At 47.4% G+C, this 22,863-nt stretch overlaps 1 protein-coding gene across 6 annotated transcripts in view; it reads right to left on the bottom strand.

Annotated features, from left to right (window-relative positions):
- Positions 1-22,863, bottom strand: part of LOC118212746 (neuronal PAS domain-containing protein 3) — a 303,159-nt gene that overhangs the window by 208,831 nt on the left and 71,465 nt on the right. For all 6 annotated transcript variants that reach the window (XM_035390971.1, XM_035390991.1, XM_035390981.1 and 3 more), the window contains one exon: positions 21,142-21,240. In XM_035390971.1, the coding sequence (XP_035246862.1) occupies positions 21,142-21,240 (99 nt within the window). The remainder of the gene's footprint in view (positions 1-21,141; positions 21,241-22,863) is intronic.

Below are 22,863 nucleotides of genomic sequence, written 5' to 3'. Positions count from 1 at the left end.
TTCTACAGTACAATGGTAATTTTTTCTCACTTTTCTCTCCTCACTGTCAGCGCCAGGCACCTGCTGCAGCCGCCCAGGCGGAACGGCTCAATATTAGCTCCGAAATTAGCGGCGCTCCCCAGTTAAGGACTTGGCACACTCGGAGCGGGGACAGACACTGTTAATGCCACATAAGCCCCCATCACCTGGGAGCTGCGCAATTACTTGAGCCAGCATCTCTGGTCCCACAACCCCCGGTCCTTAAGACGACTCGCTCCCCTCTTTTTTACCGCCCGCCCGGCCAAAAAAACGCAGGCGACAAAAAAGGGAGGCCGCTCCTTCCCATCAGCCAGCGTTCCAACGTTAGCCCGCGGCTTCCACGGTGGCGAGAGGAGAATTCCGGGTGACTGAACGGTTCCAAGGATTATCTCTCAGAAACGTACACATGATCATGAATATTCAAGAAAAGTCACTAGACAAGGAGATTAAAAAAAACAGACATTTAGAAATGATTTTTTTTGCCACAGTAAAACAGTTAAACACGCTGTCGTAATTGCTGTACTAATTGCTTATCACCTTTCCAAAAAAAATGTACAGTCAACAAAGCCGCAGCATTAAGCAGGAAGCGTCTGAGCTGAGGATGCATCTTACTGGAGGTTCAACTTTAAAGGAGGTTCAGCTTTTAAGTGACTACAAGGAACCTGGCTTTGGTTCTTTCCATCCCCGTTTTGGAAATGTGCGTCGGCTGTGCAAGCGCAAATAAACACAAACGTTTGATTGCATCCAAAGCAAATAAGAATAGCGTTCACTGGATTGCACTGGGATCAAAGCACCCCGCCTTCTTAAAACCTGTACTTAACATATTCTGTGGTGTAATCAACACTGAGGGGGAAAGTATAGCTTAAATAAACAAACAATAAAATTTTTAAATGACCACCCCGCATTTTATAAGCGAAACGAAACTACGCCATAAATGAAAATGGGAGTGGGGTGTTGCTGGGAGGGTGCGAGTTCCGATATTAGGAACACTTCTTTACGAGCTGCTAATCTTTTTTTGGTGAGATGACTAATATCGAGGAGCCCAAGGGTTTGCGGATATAATGTACATTACAATTGCGAGAGCTTTCATGAAACCCCCGTAGTGAAGTAATGTCCTCCCTCTGGGGGCACTCCTAAATCACACCTTCCAAACTGAGATACTCAGCACTTCAATCCAAATCCAAGGGGAACCAGATGAGGAGACCTTGAGCTCTCTTAACTCAGAGAAAAACCTTCCCAGGGCTGATGAAAGCACTAAAGTAAAGACAGAGGGGAGAAAAAAACGGTTTAGGCCTTGCACTCCTGCACATTTGGAAGTTGGTTTTCCTCAGGAGCATGATGATGCTTGCAGAAGAGTAAAATAAAAAAAAATTACCTTCATACTCGATTTCATCCTTGGATACATTTCCTGCCATTTTCAGGACCAAAGCTGTCTGAATTTAGCGTTTTGGGGGTGTGAGTGAATGCACTGCCTTTGTGGCTGACTGTCACACATCTGCCACACTCTCTGCCTGGCACCAGGCCTACTGACCTTTGGCCACGATGCCCAAGAAACTTCCAGAAGCTTCCATTTGAATGGGCAGAGCTGACCAATTACCACACACAGAGCTCTGGGCAAGTGGGAGATTAATACATTAGCTGCCGTCCTTTTGTCAGGGATGATATCTGCTCCCAGGAATGGATTTGGATGACCTCTGGGAGAGTGAAGCCTGCTTATACTGTAGTAAGCCTGTGTTCTGCACAAAAAGCAGCTATCAGCCAAGACATCTAAATGAGGAATCTGCAGAGGCTTCTACACCACAGTCTGGGTCAGACTACCACGCTTTTGAAGCAAGGTCCAAAATGTACTTGGACATCATTCTGTTCTTTAATTGCAGTCAAGCTTTATCTGAAGATAATTTGCTTTGAATTCCCATCTTACACCACTCTCATTCCACATACATTACTCCGCTGAAAGGTTCAATGGCAGCATCTTATCTCGGATTCCAAATCCCAGGATCTCAGGTAAAAAGCTCAGTGCCCTAGCCACCACTCCATGCTGCTTTATTTTCTTTATTTGCTTAGGCAGACACCTTTATCTGGGCAACTTACAGGGCCTACAATTTAGATATTACTGTAAAAAAAAAAACACCCAATGATACAGCTGGGAATTAGCAGAAGACGTTCAGGTTAGGTGTCCTTCTCAACGGTACCAGAACAGTACCTGGGACTCGAGCCTGTAACCTTCTGGTCACAGGCCCAGTTCACCGCATCACCAAGTCTCACGACCGCGCATTTATGTAAGCTTTTACATCCGAAGCGCGTCTATGCAAACAGGAAGCCCCCGCAGCCCACCGGTGCTCCAGCGGGCCGGGGGTCAGCGCCCCCCTCCCCACGCACCGGACGAATGACGTCCGCCGCGAAAAACAAACGCCGTGCGGAGGGGGGCGGGGGGGGGCGGAGGATGTCGTGGCAGCCCGCTGTCGAGGGCATGACGAGGAGGGCGGGGGGCGAGCGCCCGGAGATGCTTGTTTGCTTCTCTCGCCCGACTAATGATCCGCAGATCTCTTTAACCCGGGGTGGCCCGCCGAGCGGCCGCGGCCCCGCCGCCCCTTCCCCTCCGCGGTGCTTCCCCTCTGCCCGGGTCCGCCGCAGCGGGAGGGGCGGCCCGCGCCAGTCAGCCGGGCGTGATCAAAGCCGGCAACAATAGACTCCTGGCGGGGTCGGCTGCCAACAACCTGTACAAGATTTACGCCTTCAATAATAAATGAGCTAAACACCTTGAAGTAATTGGCTGCACAGAGCCCCCTCTCCCTGCCAGTGAGCTTGTTTGTACAAAGCAAAATAAGCCTAAATAATTGATGCGCAATGCAGTGCTTTTCTCTGGCTGCCTTGATTCGGTACATGCTCCAGGTTCGGGGCTGTAGCCGTGATAGTAATCATTGTTTGGAAAAACAAAAGGATGGGGAGAGGGGGTGGGGGAAAGGGAAAGAAAAGAAGAGCAACTCTCTGGAAACGACAAAAAATACAATACTGCAGAAGCATCTCCTCAAGGCTGCTACCACCCAACGACGGCTTCATGAAGGTCTCGGATGCACAGGAATGATAATCGCGAAAAATGCGCCCCAGACAACTTGCCACTGAGGGCGCTCGCTTGATGCCTGTTCTTTGCACAGATAAGGTCAGGCTCTGATGTGCTGTATGTCTGTAAAATTCCTCTCGCCTGCTTCCCTTCCCGCCTCAGAAGCGGTCATGGTAAATTTACGCTAAAACAGGCAGTTGGAATTAACCCTGCAAGTGGAAAATGCCAGAAGATTACAGAATCTCGGAATTGCTTCTCACTTACAGCATGTGAGCTTTAGCTGCAAGAGGCCACAGGGAAGGTGAGATGGGATAAGGAGGTTTTCTGGGTTACAAGAAAGGTTTGATGGGATATGGAAGCTCACAGGTTGCTGGGATGGTTTGATGGGATATGGAGGTTCTACATTACAGGCTGGGTTTGATGGGATATGGAGTCTTTAGGTTATTAGGATTGTTTGATAGGATATGGAAGCTCTAGGTTTCTTGAAGGTTCTGATGTGATATAGAGACTCTAAGGTTTCAAGTAGGGTAAGATGGGATACGGCAGCTCTAGGTCTCCAGAATGGTGTAAGGGTTTGTGGATGACATAGTTTCTTGAGGGCCTGATGGCCTATAGTGGCTCCCTAGTTTCTGGGAGGGTTTGATTGGACGGTGGAGGCTTCATTATTACCAGGAGGATATGGTGTCTCTCAGGTTACCAGGAGGGTTTGATGGGATTTGGAGGCCCTGCCTGCTGAAAGAGACTCAATATATGCTCATTTGTCTCTGTGGCTCCACTGAAGGAAGTGGCTTAATGAGCTTCTAACGAGAACTTCTAATCTGATATGGGAGAGAGTAATTATGCAATTGTTTTTTAAAGACTATCACGAGCGATTAAGAAAGCAGGAGATCATGCAGCTGTTGAGAGAGGGAGGGAGGTACAGAGAGGGGAGGCTTTTGTCAGTTTCTGTCAGACCTTCTGCTCCAATGAGTGTCACACAGAAGGGAAGACAGACAACACAGAGAATAGTTTCTTTTTCAGACAGGGTGAACTGCACTGCCCCACAGAAAACACACGACGCCTATGGCCTCTGAACTATGCAGCACTTAAATAATTAATACTGCACAGACATCTGAGTGAAAGGGATTTTCATCGCTACAGCATACAGGTGCACACGCAAGATGCATAAAAGACAAGTCAGATGTTTGGAATTTGGTAGTGTAACCTACAACAAAATGAGCAAATGAGCAAAAATTTCTGCTGTTTTTATTTCAACTCCCAAAATACTAACAGCACTAATAAGCTGTAAAACAGCCTCTAGATGAATCTGCTCAGGTCGGTACTTGCTAATATCAGCCTTATAGCTGGTACTGGGCAGAATAAGCAGCGTTGTCAATGTAATTATTGGTCCTCTGTGGAAAGGAGGCATTTGCTTATGAAAAAAGAAGCAACAGTCACACCCTCGATGTGTAAATGCCATCAATCCAAAATCAGGCTCTCATGCAAGGCCCTTCAAAAAAAATAATAAATTAACATATTTAGCATTTGCATAAAATACATGGCTATTTTTGTCCTGCCCCCTGCCATTTGTAAAACACAAAAATGCAATATTTCAAAAATATTAAACAATGTCATTAACACTAAAGTCCTTATTAAATCCTTATTGAATTTATGCAATTTCAAATAAATCTGCACAGTCCTCTAAAATAAATATATCCTTACATAATATGGTGGCTCTGTATCTAAGCATACATTTAAAAAAATAAATAAAAACATTTTTAAAAGTGGTGGCATTGCACAGCGCTGTGAGTAACAGGATCTAAATAATCGGGGGTAGACGCGCCAGGGAAAGCACGTGTGACCAATATTGGGCGGAGGGGCAGGACAGGCTGGTGTGACGGATTGGTCGCCCGGGCTCCAGACTGCCCCTGCAGTTTGAAAACATGTTTATCCAAGGACAAGCTCTCTCACCTTCCCATCTGTCCTGTGAAATTCCTAATGTGTAAGACAGGTGGCCTGCTGGATGTTTAAAACCCAGAGGGTGCAAATATGATTAAGAACTCACATTAGCCATTGTGGTAAATATGAATTCTATATTTAGGGAGGGGAAACTGAAAACAATCCCGCTAACCGCGTACATAAATAAGCGGCGGACAGACTGGATGGATTAAGAAATGGCCCGCTCTAATTTGATGGCCCTGTGCTTGGTTTCAGGCGCCTGGCAACGGCCCAAGTGGAGACCAACGACGCCACGGGGAGGGTGAGGGGAAGAGAGAGAGAGTGAGAGAGAGAGAGAGAGAGCTCAGAGAGAGAGAGAGAGAGAGAGAGAGAGAGAGAGAGCTCAGAGAGAGAGAGAGAGAGAGAGAGAGCTCAGAGAGAGGACCTGCCCATGGTAGACTCTGCCCAAGGCACTATGTACATGGGGACACAATGCCAGCCTCTACTGTCCTATTCATTAGGGGTCCAAGCACCACAGGTCCTGGAAACTGATTGTTCAGTGTATTATTACTACTACTATTATTATTATTATCAGTATTATGATTTACTATTATTACTATTAGTATTAATAATAATAATAATAATAATAATAATAATTATTATTATTATTATTATTGTTGTTGTTTTTGTTGTTGTTGTTAATGTTGTTATTACAATGCCACCTTAGGGGAAACAACCTATAAAATCCTCAGGGATGTACTACAATGTGCCTTGTCTATAGATAACAATGTCATAATACTACAATAGTTATACACTGACAGGTTTGGCAAATCATAACACATGGCAGCCCGAAACAGTTCCCAAAATAAAACTGTTCAACAATTCTCTAATAAAATCACAGTAATTAAGACATCAAAGTGACCAATCCCCTCATTAGGACCATATGGGTTGATTCAATCTTAAATTTGTCACCATTTTGGATTATTATTATTCTCCTGCCACTTTTCTCACTTCTGACAAAAACACTTGGTCAGATTTTATGCAATTTGGTACATGGATAAAAGGACACTCCAAATGTCAGTGACTAATTTGGTGCTTATTAGCCAAACGGTAGCACTACACCAGTGAACTGAAATCACAATATTTAAACTTGTTCGCTGCTTCATCTAAATACATGAAACTGCTGTCAATAGATGCCTCTTCTCACAAGGAACAACTTTTCCTCAGGGACAAATAAAGTATTGGACTTTTTTTGCTTTTACATATTTTGCTAAATGCTAAACAACATGTCTAATGAGCAGGGCAGTGGAGAGAGGCTCTTGAGAGGCAAGTGAGAAAAGGGCACACAAACCTCAAAAAACAGTTTTTCTTTAATCAAATCAAAGGGGCACATCAGGCACTTGGGGCAAAGGGGGCAGGTGGCAGGGCCTGCTTCTGAGAATAATTGAAATATCGTCATCCATTCTTCCATTCATTTCTGGACTCCACTGATTAACATTGTGCAGGAAGTTGTTACACAATGAAACATGACTGCATGAAATAATCTACTTGCAGTACTTGTATGTAATGAAAATTAGTGGAAAAAATGTTAACCCTTAAGAATTTCCAAATGAAAAGGCACAGATTAAAACATATCTTCAAATGTTCCATTAAACCATAAACAAACTCATAAGCCATTATTCAGAGTCCCACCTAACTTGGTCAAAATCAGGAAGATTTTCAGTTTATCTGCAGTTAATGCTTGAACATTTTAAAACTATTTCTCAAAGCACCAGACCGTTTCTCTGTTTGATGACATAGTAAGTTACGCAGCTGACTTCAGACCACAATTCAAAAGTTTAAATCCATTCAAAACACATGTTGGATTTAAATATTTCAGATAATGAGTAAAACCATTACATTTTTCAGAACTTTACATAAACATGTCCAAAATATTTGTGTGTGTATATATTCACAGCATGTCTTCCCAGTTGGATGGCTTCTTTGTGCTTGAATGCCGTAATTACTGTTTGCAGCTACATGGCTATTATGTGTAGCAATTATGCGCTATTTGTTCTGCAGATGCCTATATTAGGGGCACAACGCAGAGCTAATATTTTAGGTCTTACAAATGGTACCTTCTCCCTTTAAGAAAACGGGGGCTTATTTACTCTCGTGATTGATGCAACAAGCTTGAAGGGTGCAACAGGACCATCCCAAATGCAAACTCAGCACCATCTGGTCCATAGTCCACTGCCCTAATTACGATGCAGCTCCATTTTGCAGGCCAAATATCTGCCAGCTATTTTCAATAACTGGAAGGGAAAAAAACCTCAACAACCATAGGAGTACCACCTGTAGACCCATTTCGCGGAATAATCTCATCTCTTTGTTTGTCTCTTGAATTTTCTTTTACAGTCATAATTAGCAGGGGGCACAATAAAAAGTGAACCTGAATTTCCTTTTCTTCAAAATCAGGCGTTCTTCCCAACAAAGGCCTCTAAACATGATATATAATAAGATTGGTTGAGCCATAAAATAACTTTCTAGTTATTCTAAGGTGGGTACTAAAATTCGAGGAAAAGATGCTTTCTTTTATTAGAGTCAGACTTCATTCTCAAGCTGCAGAAAAAGAATTCTTAGAGCAGAGAAGCCGTAAACCCATTAATTTCATAAATTCTCCCCGCGCTCGGAGGTGAGGGCCAAAAGGGAAGATGTTGTGATTTGGGGGGGGGGGGGGGGGGGGAAAGCCCATAAACACAAGAAAAGTGGCCAGAAAATTTAGAGCGGTGGAGAATGTGGGAAACGAGGATTGTGGGCAAGGACACAGGGAAAGCAAAATCCATACAAATGCACCATATCTGCAGCGCCATCCCTCAGTGATGGGCTTCAGCGGCTCCCAAAAGCAATCTAACAGCCGCTTTCACACTCCAATCTCTCACTGAGCTTCCTCGCCCTCCCTTTTATTTGGAAAGGAAGCATCTGCTGTCGAGCCATCTCCATCCTTCTCCTCCAAAATAAAATAAAATAAAAAAAATTCCATCCCTCACCGATCCCTTATCTTCACAATTAGTCGTTCCAGTAATGTAAGTCTGCTCGATAAATGTAAAATTGCAAAAGGCAGAAAACAGAAAGAGGCTTGCCAGGTTCAATGCGCTTTCCAGACAAGATTTTGATTCATAAAGTATTGTTGGGGAAGGGGGGGGGAGCTTATTTTCCTTCTGACACTGCAAGCCCTGGAGAGCTCCAGCAATTCAGGATGACCCAGCACGAACAGCAGTAATGAACACAGCAGTGCCAAACAGTGTTTGGGAGAACAGCAATGTGGGCCTCCAATATCGGGGGCCAGGCAGTTCCAAGGCACCTAAACGTTCTCAGGAAATGGCGTGCTCCTGTTAGTAAAGCACAGGTGGCTAGCAGTATTTTTTTTTTGTGAGTCTCCAAGCAAAACAAGACTATATACAGACATTCTCAAGCTAAATCTGACATTTCTCTGCCTGCATTGGTCTAATAATTCAATGTTCCCTCCCATAAGAAAAAAGACACGCTTAATCTATAAATCCATATAAGAATGCTTCACTAATGGACCCAGCCATTAGCGGGTTAGCGAATAGCCTAGCACGGTACCTCATTTGCTGATTGAAATTAGCGGTTTGATTCGATTCCACATTTTCGATGCCGACGCGTTCCGGAGTTTTTCCAAAAAGTTGCTCCGACTTTAATCACAGTAATGAGTCGATCTATAACTTTTAATAAGAGCGCGGGCCGGTCGCGCGGTCTCAGGGAGGTGGGGATGCGGATTCGTAGAGCAACCCATTATCGGGCGCCGGTGTAGCCCGGGGTCGGAGTCGGAGCGAGGTCGTTAAGGAAGGAGAAACCGCGCGGCTTTAAATCCGCGCGCCTGGAGACAGGGCCGAGGCGGCTAATGCGGAAAGGCGCTGATTAGAAAACGCAGAGCCGTGCTGAGGCCCGGACGCGGCGGCGGCGAAACCAGCCAAAGCCCAAACACCTCTGATCAGAGTAAACAAAACCCACACCCCACCGCAAACCCGCAGTCAAAATAAATAATGTAATCACAACGAGACAAAATAGCACTGATCTCATACCGCAACAAAATGCTCCAGACTGAAAACAAGCATTCCAGGGAGGACTACATATATATATATATATAGCAGAGCAATTCTTCTAGAATGGTTTTGAGTTCAGGACCACTGCACATTTGCACATTGTAGTGTGACTACAGTACAGTAGTGAATGTCAGCTGCCTTACGCCTCTCAAATGGAAGTAAGTGTACAGTGAGCACAAACCAATCCCCCATGATGGGTCCAATCGCTGTGGTTGGTGCCCAAAAATCGGTCCCGTCTATCTGCCACGCATTCGTAATTTTCCCAAACACAGTCTGTGAACAGGGAAGAACGGCGCTGCACTACAATCCCCAGCTCCCCCGCCATGGCCTCACACTGGGCCACAGACCGCACGTGCTCACGGAGCCCCTTTTCCGCTTTCCCTCAGACGACCAGCAGCTGATGTTGGCGGCAGGCTGAGACGCGTCGTTTCCAATATGGCGGAAATGCAGCCGGGAATGCGCCGCTCTCCTGACCCCTTTCATTGTATCAGCGCGTGATTGATTGCCGCTGAAACATTTAAGGCCTTTCAAGTCTAATTTTCTAATAAAGCAATGAATAGTCAATTGTGTCACCTCCCCTCTCAGGCTGAAGCTAGCGTCCCCTCTTCCCTTTACCACGCTGCGAGACCTCCTGCTTAACACACCGCTGTGGTTACTGAGATTGACAGATAATTACATCAACTCAAACAGTCAAGCCAAAAGCAGAGCAAACAGCCAGCGCATGGAAAATAATGTTTTGACATCGCTGACTGTGTTCTACATTTCATAGACATTTATTCACGCTGTCAGGGCTGGAAAAGTTGTTCCCACCTTTGAAACTGATGCAGGACTTTGAGGCCCATGCAGGAGGCTCCTGGTTTATTAACTCTTTGGGGTCCTCTTTTAGCCTAGTCTGCGATCTGTATTGTCATTCCTGCAGTACAGCTCCTGCGACTTTTCTATTACAAAGATCATTTTAAATGCGTGCTATTTTTATGTATCCCTTCACTGAAGGTTTCTGAACTACCATTCTCTCCATCTCAAAAACCCAGTCTGTCATAAAAGCAGGAATATGCATTTTTAAAATATCCGATCTGACCCACATCCGATTCACTGGTTCATACTGTAGTCGCATTCTGACGTGATACACATGCACAAATTAGCAGACACCACACACACACCTGCAGTATTCATCAACAGGCAGGCAGTACCCAACAAACAAACCATGAATATTTCAATTTGGCCTGCATTCTACTCTGGCACTGAAGCCAAGGCCTGAGGTAGCTGCACCCCGTCATGCTGATGAAGATCTGCTCAAAGATTCATTTGTTTCTATACCTTCCTTCTGATTTTGCTAGTATAGAAGAATCCCCCCCCCCCCCCCCCCATATATATGAAATTATCAGCATAGCTCACTTAGATTTTGATATTATTTCAGTTTTTTGGCACGTTTTTATAGAGCGATATTTTAGATCTTCAGGGGTGGTTGTCATTCAGCGTTCAGGGGTTCATGGTCTAAAGCAAGAATATACCGTACACCTCAAGTAACTCACAGCAGCCAGTACAGAGATGGTAGGCCTCCAGGGGTTAGACATATGTCAGGACATTAACCCAATTATTCCTTTAAAAAATGTACATTTAACTTTATTTCTGGTTTAGAACAACTTCCTATGGTGCATGTAACCTACGCTCAAGGAAAGAAGTACTGGGTCAATATACAGTAAAAACTGATATCCATGTTCATAATTGCGATTAAATGCTGTAAAATGAATGCATAGCCTCTGGAAACACAACGTGATTGTACAAGCTGCTTTGGAGAGACTTGAAATGTATTTTCTTGCGTGAACCCCTGAATTCCCCAATTATAACCATGGAAAGCAGGCAGGTCATCTGAAAACCTCCCTAAATATCTCAAATATGCTTAATTGCACACAAATGCCATCTGGGACAATGAAAAACATACATTAAAACAGAAAGCCCGAACCAAATCAACAATCCCCAGTAAGAGTATTATCCCTTTAAGACTGTTTCAGCACTGGTCCACTGGCTGTTGTTTTCTTCCACAGTTAGGCTACTGATTATGTCATGCACCTGCACAGTGATATACCGGGCCAGAACAGCGCTGTTGAAAAATGCACTTAGGAGTGCAAAATCCGATCCAGGCGTACTGACACATGCCGCATGCAAGTTGAAACGGATAAATTCAAATAAAGTGCAAATGCGGTATGAATCAGATTAGATGGATCGGCTTCCACGCGGCTTGTAGCTGTTTTGACATCGAGCGGCAGCAAAGATCTCTATCCGTGAATAAAAAAATCTGATCCAGATTGCTTGGAATGACTTAGCGCAAAAGAAGCAATGTCTTTTTTTTTGCTAATGCCATTTTGAATTTTAGCACTCAAATCTGTTCACAACCATAGAGCGGAAAAAACAGATTCCGGTAGGAAGAATGACCTCTGATTTTGCCTGAAAGCATGCAATACAATTTATTAACATCATTATCTATGGTTAGATGAAGGGAACACATCCTTCTTAGACCATAAAAGTCACCTATCATAAAATTCATTATAATGTTATTACAGTACGTATCCTGAATGATTTTCCAAAACTCCTTCTCCCAACATACACTGAACCAGAACTTGTACATTGCACACGCATAATCAAGTAGAGACAATGCATCCATCGGGCTAACCTGTCTATAATTTACATGCAACGGTTTACAAATTTCTACGTGGTAAACCGGCAATGCATGAACTGAAAGGGAAAACAAAGAAAGAAAAAAAAAAGGCGCATGAAGCTAGCTGTTCAGAAACTGAACCAGAACATGTCTGGTGCACAGCCCTTAAACACCAGCTGAACAGAAACACGCATGCACCCTCCGCCAATTCCACGGTCCAAAAAACGGGCCTTTAATCGATTTCCACGGAAAAGCCAGGGCGTCGGGCGCCGCGGCGACAGACCGCGCCGACTCTAATGAACCTGGATTGCTTTGGATATTTGTAAGCAGGAGCCTCTCCAGCTCCTTTGCTCTCTGCATAATAGCAGAGGATGCTGTTCTGGTGTTGGAAGCATGGCTTGAGAGGCCATTACCGCGGCCGACACGCATTTCCATGGAGTGCAGGAGCGGCCGGGCATGTTTATTCATGGCACAATGAGCGGGACCTGCAAGGTGACTACCTGTCAGAAGCTGGCAGCGGCGCACAACAGACTGATTCTCCCTGATAGATATGCGGCGTGCTGTGTGTGTGCGTGCGCGTGTGTGTGTCTGTGTGTGCGTGCGTGAGCGTGTGTGTGCGTGTCTGTGTGCACGTGTGTGCGTGTGCATGCGTGTCTGTTTGTGTGCATGTGTGTGTGTGTGTGGCTGTGCGTGTGTGCGTCTGTTTGTGTGTGTATGTCTGTGTGTGTGCGTATGTGTGTGCGTGTGTCTGTGTGTCTGTGCGCGTGTGTCTGTGTGCGCGAGTGTGTATGTGTGTGGAGGGGGTGGGGGAAGTGCTGGTGGAGGGATGAGGAGGAGGGGGGGGGGGGGGGTGGTTGGTTTATCTGTGGCTAATTCACCGACATTATCTGAAACAAGCCAAGCTGGACACATGCAGTGCACTGCTGCTGGTGCGATGGGCCCGGTGCCAGGAGCGCTCATTGTCTGTATCAGAATGGAGAGGAAATGGAATGAAGGTGGGCACTAATTCGGCCTTCTTATTGCTTTTCTTTTAGCTACAGTGGAGTGTTTGGGTCAACCTGTTTTCCATGTCAGGTTAATATGCGAAGGACATCTGCCTTGTTTCTGCGTGTCTGCACAGCTCCCTTTGCATAACGCGCACCTGTAGGATATCTGATGACTCATCTGAGCGGGCCTTTACACCGAGCGAATACCATTCCATGCGAAGCCAAGCACTCCTGGAGAAGAAGCATTGGAGCAGGTGTGCGAACTACATTTATCTGCATTCTTTTTCGCTGCGAGGGTTTTTCTCCCGCTTCTCCTCCTCAGTCTCTCTAAACCCGGGAGAAACTTACTTACTGCAGACGCTATTTACAGAAAATACGACAAATATATTCCACAAATAAAAAATGCAACACTGTAATGGAAAATTACTGCATGATTAACTATACTGCTATCTGCTCAAAAAAAACAAAACATTTAGCCTTGTAGCAGTAAGCTATGGTTTTCTGTGCAATGTAAAGAGCAACAGCCCACAATGCAATTAACTGTTGATGGCTAGTTTTTTTATTGTCCTCCATTGACAAATAAAATAATGAACACCAATGAAATATAATAAAACATTTTACATGACTATGACAGGTGGCTTCCCTCAACATTTCACAATATTTTAGTAGTTAGCATAGCATGAATGTGACAGAACAGCTGCAGATGCACAGAGCTATTCTACACTGCACTTCACTAAGGGTAAAACCTCCCAGTTCCACAGGAGTGAATCAGGGCAAATCCCGATGAATGACATTTGTTTTCCTGTTCAGTTTCTCTTTTTTATTCCACTCATTAGCGTGACTGATAACTCCAGATGGCAAATTCTGGTTTTAAAGTTTCCTTACCCATCAAACAAAGTTAAAATCACGATTCTGGGAGCGCACCATTCTATCAAAACCTTTCTTTTTTTTTTTTTTTAAATATCACGTTAGCTGGCAACACAAGCCTGAGATCAAATCACACCCAGGTGAACCGCGGTCGGAATGGTGCCTTTTCAGAGAGCAGAGTCAGCGCTAGCCAGTAAACAGGCTCTTATGCACCACGCTTCTTCCACAGCTGAAGGGTACATATAGGCTGGAGGTGCGGTGAATTATAGCATACAAACAAAAAGGGGCCAGAGCGCAGTCAAGGCCTGGCGGAAGCCAGCGTCAGTTTCTCCACCTCGTAAAAGCCCACGGGGAACAGCCAAAAACCTTGACGAAACCACAAAATGGCTTCCATAATGCTTCAGCGGCTAACACATCCTGACAAGTATTCCGAGCCAAAAGTCTTAGGTGTCCCTGTTTGAAAAATAAAAGTCTACCCTTTTCCTCTACATCACAGAGCTCCATTATACAGAATGTAATTACGATCCCCACCACATAAATCACCACGTTAATTGTGGTTCTTTTAATTTCTCAGAGCAAAAGTGAGCACTTTGCCAAAGTTAACTGAATAAATTCTAAGCTGGGAGACAAATGGTTTTTGTGCAATAAAACATTAAAATCATTTTTTTTTCCCTCCTTGGACTGTTCCAGTTCAAACACTCAATACATTCTGCGGTTCTGTAATAGACTCTTCTGTAAGAAGAATATTTCTGTAATATTTTCTGTAAGGGCTTTTTATTATTAATTTGAGAACATAGCAAACATGCACCATTAAAGTACTGCTTAGGACAGAATAAATATATAAAAGAGTTTTAAGCTCATGAATCTCAGAGGCTCCTCTCTAGAACCATTTCACATTGACTGCCGGTTGAGCGCAGAATTAGCCATCAAAATTAGAGTGTGTCGCACAGTGAGAGTAAGCACGGTCTGTGCAGAGTGAAAACATGAGCAAGGAAGGCATGTGGTTCAAACGGTGGGGGGTGGGGAGGTGGTGTGGTGGGGTGGGGTGGGGTGGGGAGGAGGGGGGGGGGGCAGTTCCAAAAAAATCACCACAGGGAGTTCCTCCAACTCCCAAACTCCCAGCTCCGACGCCCAAGCAGGATTCCATGACTTTTTAATCTTATCTTGTTAATATTTTAGAAAACCTTACAGGCATATGAATCAATTAATTATAGCTGAAATGCTACCAAACTGGGCTCGTGAGCGGCACGCGTGGTCCTTGCCAAATGCATGTGTCAATCACGGCCCAGCAGCAGCTGTGTAATTACTGCAGTCCACATCTAAAGGCGGCTGCAACGCCAAATTCAAAGAATGGGCTTGCTGGAGGCTTCCAAATTAGATATTTCATTGACCTGGATGAACTTAATTTAACTTTGATCTTTATTTTTCTTTTTTTTTTTTTTTTATTCCAAAGGCAGCAAATTGCAAGACTCTCCCCGCAATTCTGGCGGCGGGAATTTATTACATACCGCAATATATGCACACGGGAAAAACCGACCGGGGTTCGTTTGAAAATGTCGCACGCGCAAAACAAACACTAGACCCGTGATAGTCTGAGTGAAACGGTGTTCCGTACTAAATGCCAATATGTAGCGCGCGGCACATACATCCTCTGTGTTTCCACAGAACGTTTTTAACTAAAATAAAAAACAGAAACAGAAAATGAAAATACGCCCCGCAGAATGCATTGGTTTAGAGTGACTCACGCAGACTGAAAATGGCATCTGGGAAATTTGGACTGCCCTTCGTTTGTTTGTGTTTTCCGACGAGAAAGACGCGAAGGGCCTGTTGCACCCGTTACCGCGGCGCTGCCAGCGCTTCGTCATCTTCCTCCCTCACTGAGAAAAATCCACCATTTAACTGCGAGAGGACGCAAGTGCCCAGCCACCAGCTTACTGGAGCGGTTCAGTTATACACTCAGAAGGGGGGAAATTCGGATATGTGAGATTTCAGACGATAATGTTGTTTAATGGACCTACGGCATTAATCGTCTAAATTCACATATGGCGTTATCCTTAATTCCATGCAAAGCCACGTGTCACTTCCTGTCACGTAAAATTCACTACCAGGTAACTCACATTTTGTCCCAATTCAACGTGCTCTCAGTTAAGGGAGACATTGCAACACGCTGAACCGACTCGATTGGTGGCCTGTGCCGGATGAAGCCCCCCCCGCGCTGCGTTTCCACAGGACTGGCGCCGCTCTCAGGAAGCGAGCACGCCGCGTCTCTGCATTTGGCGGCGAGCGTTTCTGATGCAGTTTTGCGCCTTCGAGCAAGGAGCGCACGCCGAGGGGGAGGGGGAGGGGGGAGGGGGGGGGACGCAAAAGGTCAGGTTCGGATGACGTTCCCACCGCCTCGGCGGCTCCCGCTTAAGAAGGCGACGCGGGGGTTCAATCCGCCGCCGCGCGGAGGGAAAACGCCGCGGACGCGTCCGTGAGCTCGGCGCGCGGCGGGGCCCGCGGCTACGGCCCGGGCGGAGCGGGACCGGGCGGGTCGCGGCATCACCGCGCAAATCCGCTACAAACACAGATCGCGCGGAAGCAAGAGGGGGAACGCGCTCGCCAACACAAGAACTCCACTCTTCAGGAAATCTATACAATGCATTATTAAAGACTCACAGACAAAGAAACAGGTAGATGAAAAAAAGAGAGGAGAAACCAGTTAAATAATTGAATGCTAGGCACCTCAAAAAAAAAAGAGAGCACAGAATTCCTATAGTTTTGCAATCTGAGGAAAAGTAGGTCAGAAAAAAACACATCAAAGTGGAAAACTTGCAGCAACAAAAAAAAAAAGTCACAGAGCAGGAGTAACCTCATGCAATGTTCACAATGCATCAGGTGGAGCATGCCTTTCAAAGGCATGGAGTGGGGGGGGAGGCGTGTGGTGCGGGTGCATAAGGTATCAGAAAAACAACCGAGAAGACTTGGTGGAAGGTGAACTGGAAAGTGGCGCAGCTAACATAATAAAGTCGTCGCGAATCAATGCAAACCCGGTTGACGCCTCGCCTCAAAGTTCTTGACATTTCCTGATAATGCAATCCGCATTAAATCCCATTAGCACGTTAGCCGCGCGGCGCGGGCCTTCCACGTTAAGTGGAACCCGCGGAACTGCAAAGAGCCCGGCTCACACAGCGGGAAAGGTAGGACACCCAGCTAGCCCGCCTGCTCTTTTAGCACTTCAGGAAAAAACCTAGCGGGAACATAATCGACACATTTCGGTACTTTCCATAAAACAGCTTAATGGGGGAAAAATGACAGTGCTGCATAGCCAGCGTGCAGCACACTCTCGCCGAACAAATATGATTCTTCACTGAAAGTGAACCGCAGTTGGTTATCCATGGGTAACACATCTGCCAAGGCTCACGCTGCAGCCGCTGCCTGCCAGCACAACTAGCAAAAGATGCCATTTTGCAACGGGCTGTTGGTTTGCAAAAGCAACCAATCTAGTGTTCGCACAATCTATGGTGGTAAAACCAGTGCGTGACGTATTTTGCGCATAGAGGCAAGAGGCATAAAAACCGGTACAAGAAACTGTTACAACCGATAAATGCATTTACAATGTGCATTTACAACCACTCCAACTGCAAGGTGTCAAATAGTGACATCACAAGGAGAATCTCATGCCAGCTATTCATTTTCTTATTTGTTTTCACCCCGTGTATAGCCTAGGGGGCACGTGGATTTGACAGTGACGAGCTGTACTCGATACCACTGACGAGCGATCTGGAGCAACCGCTGCGTTCCAGCTCCAATGCTTTTCCCTCACCTTCTCCCCACCTCCCACACAAACACAGCAGCACACACACACAGACAATCACACACACACACACATACACGCACGCACACACACTCCTTACAAAGAAGAGACCTGGCATGTACGCTGCTTCGTTCCCTAATTCCAGCCTATCTTTGGGACGCGGAGACCAACCCACTTCACAAACACTGTGCGACCCATAACCATGCGATATAGAATCACTGACACGCACACACACACGGGCGTGTACCCACACGAGTGCATACGCGCATGCAGGCGCATATACATACAAATGCATGCGTAAACACACACGCGTACCCAACGCCCTACCCCCCCCCCCCCCCCCCGGAGCAGGAAACGCATGCATGCGCACGTACGCAAGACCGCGGCTCACGCCGAGGAGAGCGGGTCCGTTCCACACCAGGCGCGCTTTTATTTTGATGCAACTTCATCATTCGGGGGGGTGGGGGGGGGTTGGGGGACGGAGACGGAGGAACAGTAAAAGCAGCAATGTTTGGGTCGGATCTGAAGTGCGGAAGTTTGCGGCTGCATAAATAAAATCCCCATGGCAACTAAATGTGGAGGGAGATAAGAGAGGGGGAGGGGGAGGGGGAGGGGGGGAGGGGGAGGGAGAGGGGGGGGGGGGAGGATTTATGTGTTTGCTGAGCTGTCGTGCCCTGAAGAGATTCCTCAGGAAAAGCAGGCCACCTGCCACACGGTATATTAAACTCCAGTCCTCAGGCCTGCCTCTCACTCTCTTCTCCTCTAATAAACTGCTCCTGCCAAATCACACAAGATGAGCTTTCCGGGGCCCGGTCTCGGAGAAACACGCCTTTAAACGCGGGCGAACGAGAAGCGTCCTGTTCGACAGAACCCGAAGGCCCGCTGTCTGTCAGGGGCGCAGTCCTGCGTGGCCCCGTCAGGAGGCAAGGGCCTGTCAGAGCGCGGGGAGGAGGGCGGGGGGGGGGGGGGGGCGAGGAGGAGGAGGAGCTACGCGGTCGCTAATGCCACGCTTCTAACTGCACGGGGAAAAAAACACGCGCTGCAACCAAAGCCGCTTCCTTTTCCGTCAAACACTTAACACCGTATTTAAACCTTCCGGAAGGTTCAAGGTCCTCTTGCTGAAGGGCGTGGCAGCAAAAATGCCTCCTGTTCTGCCGTCGCCTGAAACCCTGTTTAAAGCAGGCCGTTCACAACAACATCGTTTAATAAAGTTAAACACTGAGCTCTGAACCTGGAGACACACTTTTGTGGTGTGGACAGAGGTTGCCAGGAGCGACATCTCCGTGTGTCACAGCGACACGACGACAGTGGAGACCCTCCCCTCCCCTGTCCCGCTGTTTCTCAGGAGGGCGTCGGAGCCGAGGGGGGGTGAGACGGGATCGAACACAAAGCGGAGGGGAACGCGGGCTCCGAGAGGGCCATGAGCCAGGGGAGTACGAGGCGCGCGGCAGACGGCGGGATCTGGGGGGGGGTGGCCGCCACGGTCGCGCTCGCCGCCGAAGCCTGCCTGCCTCCCTTACCCGGGGAGCCATTTATCACAATTTCACCTCCGCGCCAGGGAGCCACTCGCCACGCGGGCCCCGGCCGCCCCGGCGCTTAGACAAATCAGCGCCGGCGTAACCGGGGCCTAATAAACCCGCGGACCGCCCCCTCGGCCAAAACTCCCCGGGGGGGGGGGGGGGGGGGGGGAGGGGGCAGTGAAAAATCCCACCGGTGGCATTTATCATTTAGTTTCCCCAAAGACAGATCCCAGATCTGACCACGGCTGTCTGTAATTAAAAAGGGAGGGAAGCTTTATACATCATCTTCCGCAGTCGGGGTGGGTGGGGGGGGAAGGTGAGGGACGGGGAGGCCCCTGTGGCAATTCCCTCCGCCCCCGTCTGGCGGGCCGCCGCTCGGGTGACCCCCGTAAAAACGTCCGGCGTAGCGCAGGCCGCTTGGGGTCGCGGAGTTTACGTCCCGGTCGTGCGGCTCGTCCCTCCCCCTGGCCTCATAGGGGCGACATAGCTCAGGAGGTAAGACCGATTGTCTGGCAGTCGGAGGGTTGCCGGTTCAAACCCCGCCCTGGGCGTGTCGAAGTGTCCTTGAGCAAGACACCTAATCCCCTAACTGCTCTGGCGAATGAGAGGCATCAATTGTAAAGCGCTTTGGATAAAGGCGCTATATAAATGCAGTCCATTTACCATTTTACCGCTTGCCTCGGCTGAAGCGACGCCGCCGAGACGTTCCGGCGGAGCGGATTGGACGGACGCCGCGCCGATCGCCAATCGGAGGCTGAGATCTACTCGACGGCACGGAAGCACGCGCCGCTCCTCGGGCTGAGGACGCGAGCGACGCAGGAGCGGACCGCTACGTCCACGCGGTAAGCGCCCGGCGACAACAGAGCGAGGCCCCGTAACGGGAGGAGCGTCGGCCGTCAACCGCGGGGCGGGTCCAATCAAACGGGGGGAGGGCCCGCGACGCTTCGCCCCGGCCGTGCGACGAGGGCGGAGCTGCGGGGGGGCGGGGACGAGCGCGCGGTTCGACGGCGCCGCTGAGACGGGCATGTACCGGGCGTGACGAACGCCTCCCTCTCTACGCCGCGCACCGGTAATCCGTTTAGCCCCGCCGTTCAAATTTCGGCGGAATCCACCGGAGAGACGCGGGGAATTATGCCGGCTGTTTATTCCTCGACGTGCTCCCGCTTTCTTTTCTTCGACTACAAAGGAAATGCTAAACGAGTTGCGGGAAGATAAATGAAAAGACGGTTTTATGAAGCTTTAAGCCAGGCTAGCGAGCGATTTCCCGGAGGAATGCGTAAAAAGGCTACACACTTCCTGCTCTTCCTCTTATCTCCGCAAGTTCGATAACTTCCAACAGGTTCCCGAGCCTCGGCGGGGCAGCGTTCCCTGGAGGAGCGAATCCTTCGTCAATCCCGCAAACGCATAAAGCTGACCTTAATAAGCCCCATTACATCCTGGATTTCCCCTGCCGTGAAATTCTTTATTTGAGCCGCTTTGTACTTACAAAAATTAATAAACACTTTTTGGGTCTGAATCAGTTTTAATGATCCCGCAACGTTCCTGACAGACGCGAAAAGGAAGGAGTTACGCGTCGAGCGCCAAGACGCAAACTTTAGGAATCGCAGTTAATGCGGAGAGCGCTGACAGGAATCTTTATTTTAAGCCGCGGCGCTGAAACATTACTCGCGTTCGCCGCCGTGTTCGCAAGTACGGAAACATTCTGCGACATTTTTCCCATTCCGAGCCACTCTGGAAATTGGATTCTGAGGTGGCGTAACAGCGTCCCAAGGCCTCGGGAATACGTCGGGGCTCGGAACATTCAAACGTCCCGCTCAGCGCAGCCGCCGTTTCACAAATCACGTCGAGACGTTGACTCACCTGCTGATAAATAGGTACAAATTTTCTCTTTATAGATTCAGACTGCAGAACACAGAATGCTGCAAAACCCTTTGACGGTTTTTTTGACAAAGCCGTTGTTTGGTCAAAACATTCCTCTTCACATCTCGCACACAAACCTTTCACAGAAAAGGGCCATTTTACAATTACAACATAGGAGAAAAAGGCAAAGCCACATTAAAAAAAAAACCTTTCATATACGTTCAGGTGGATTACATACTGTGCATGTGAAAATAGATTGCCAGGCAAGAAGAAGTGTCTGGAGATGAACTGTGATCCCGATTGGCTCTGACAGGTGGGAAGGGCAGAGAAAAAGGGGAAAAGGGAGGGAGTTACCATGGTGATGAGGTATGTTGTTGCCCTCCAAGGTGGAGTGTCTTGGGCCTAGAAGCTGAACACGAGCTGGCATTAGCTGGCCTCTCCCAGTAGGGGTCGCTGTGGAGAAATGTGAAAATCTCTTAAAGCCTATAGGAGAGAAGGTTTACTTCCCCCTCCCCTCCCCCCTTTCACAGAGAGAATCTGAACATACAATGATAATCAAGGTCAGATAAACTGCTTTTCTTTTTAAATGCTTGGTCTGCTTTGTGTGTGTCTTCCAGGGTCCGTAATGAATGTGAGTAAATGATTTTACAGGGTTCGGCAGCGAGGTTATCGTCAGCAAACGTCGCTTTTGTCCGTACTGTTCCTTCGCCCGCTCAGTGTGTTCGCGTGCATACCTCTTGACAGTGACAAAAAGCATGTGCGCTGACTCGGGAGGCTAAGTTTAAAAGATTTTGTCAGGTGGAATCTTATAAGACTATCCACTGACTGGTCCAACAAAAATGTTAGATATTCCTGGGTGTCACACTCCCTCAGGATCCCGTTGCAAAGCACAGGGATGGCAAGAAAGCTATATATATTACATTGTGAGGCTGAAATTGACTTTAACTCTGCAGTGAATTATTGAAATTTTACTGACCCTCAAAAAGAGACTGTCAGAACTGATACCATATTCAATTTTTCAAATGCAGTGTGTTCCGTATATACGTGAGATTCTGAGCGCAATTGAATCATAAAGGCAAGCAGTAAGTAAAGGCACGCACACACACACACACACACACAGGCAAACACAGGCACACGCGCACACACACACACACACACACACACACACACAAACATGCTGCAAAAACCCCTCAAATCTAGAAAAGCAAAGCGGTGCAAAAATCACATTTAACACTGTGACACTGCCAAGTATAAATGTCGACACACATTACATTTCTCATGCAAATGCAGACATTGCATTAGCAACTTGGCACTTGCACCATGCACAAACTTGGGTGATATACAAACCATTTACAGCTTGTATTTCTCCTAAAACTGTGCTACATTAACAGCTGCGGTGCACTAAATGTATCAACATGGAGATCTGTTCAGTGTGCTATTAGAGCTTACAGTGGTACATTGAAATTACACTGCATTTGAGATCATTCTTATGTTTAAAGAGCAATATTTATTTCAAAAGTGGAATCTATACACAAACTGACACAAAAGAAAAAATTTGACTAAAACAATTTAGTAAGAAAGAACGTCAGTAGTCCACATTGGTATAGTATTATTGTGTATCTATATAGAGGGCAGACAACAGAAAACATTTTATTTCTCGTGTAAAATAATTCTTTAGTCAGTAGTTCGCTGGGTGAGTCACTGCGATGTTCTGAGTAGAGCAGAGCTGTTCACAACTCTCTGTGCGCAGATACCTGGGCAGCCGAAGCTTCTATTAGTCAAGGGCCGTTCATTTTCCCTATTAAACAGGAGGAACCTTTAGCGTGCTGACGGTCCGCTGAAAGGGGGATGTATTTATGCGCCGGAGGACCGATATCACTCTGGAGGAGCGCGTCGCCGTGCGAGCGCCATCTCCCCGAGATTGATGCCTCGCAATTTACAAAACTTCCGCAAGCCGCGCGTCCACGCGCCGGAATTCATCCCCCGCAGGTACGGGTAACGTCAGCCGTCGCAATTTGCCCCCCCCCAAACCCGTCCGCCCCCCCTCCCCCTCCCCCTCCGTCCCCCAGACTGTAA

The sequence above is a fragment of the Anguilla anguilla genome, chromosome 1 (assembly GCF_013347855.1).
Source record: "Anguilla anguilla isolate fAngAng1 chromosome 1, fAngAng1.pri, whole genome shotgun sequence".
NCBI classification, from domain to species: Eukaryota; Metazoa; Chordata; class Actinopteri; order Anguilliformes; family Anguillidae; genus Anguilla; species Anguilla anguilla.
Note: the sequence above shows the minus strand (reverse complement) of the source record. Positions and strands in the feature narration are given on the sequence as shown.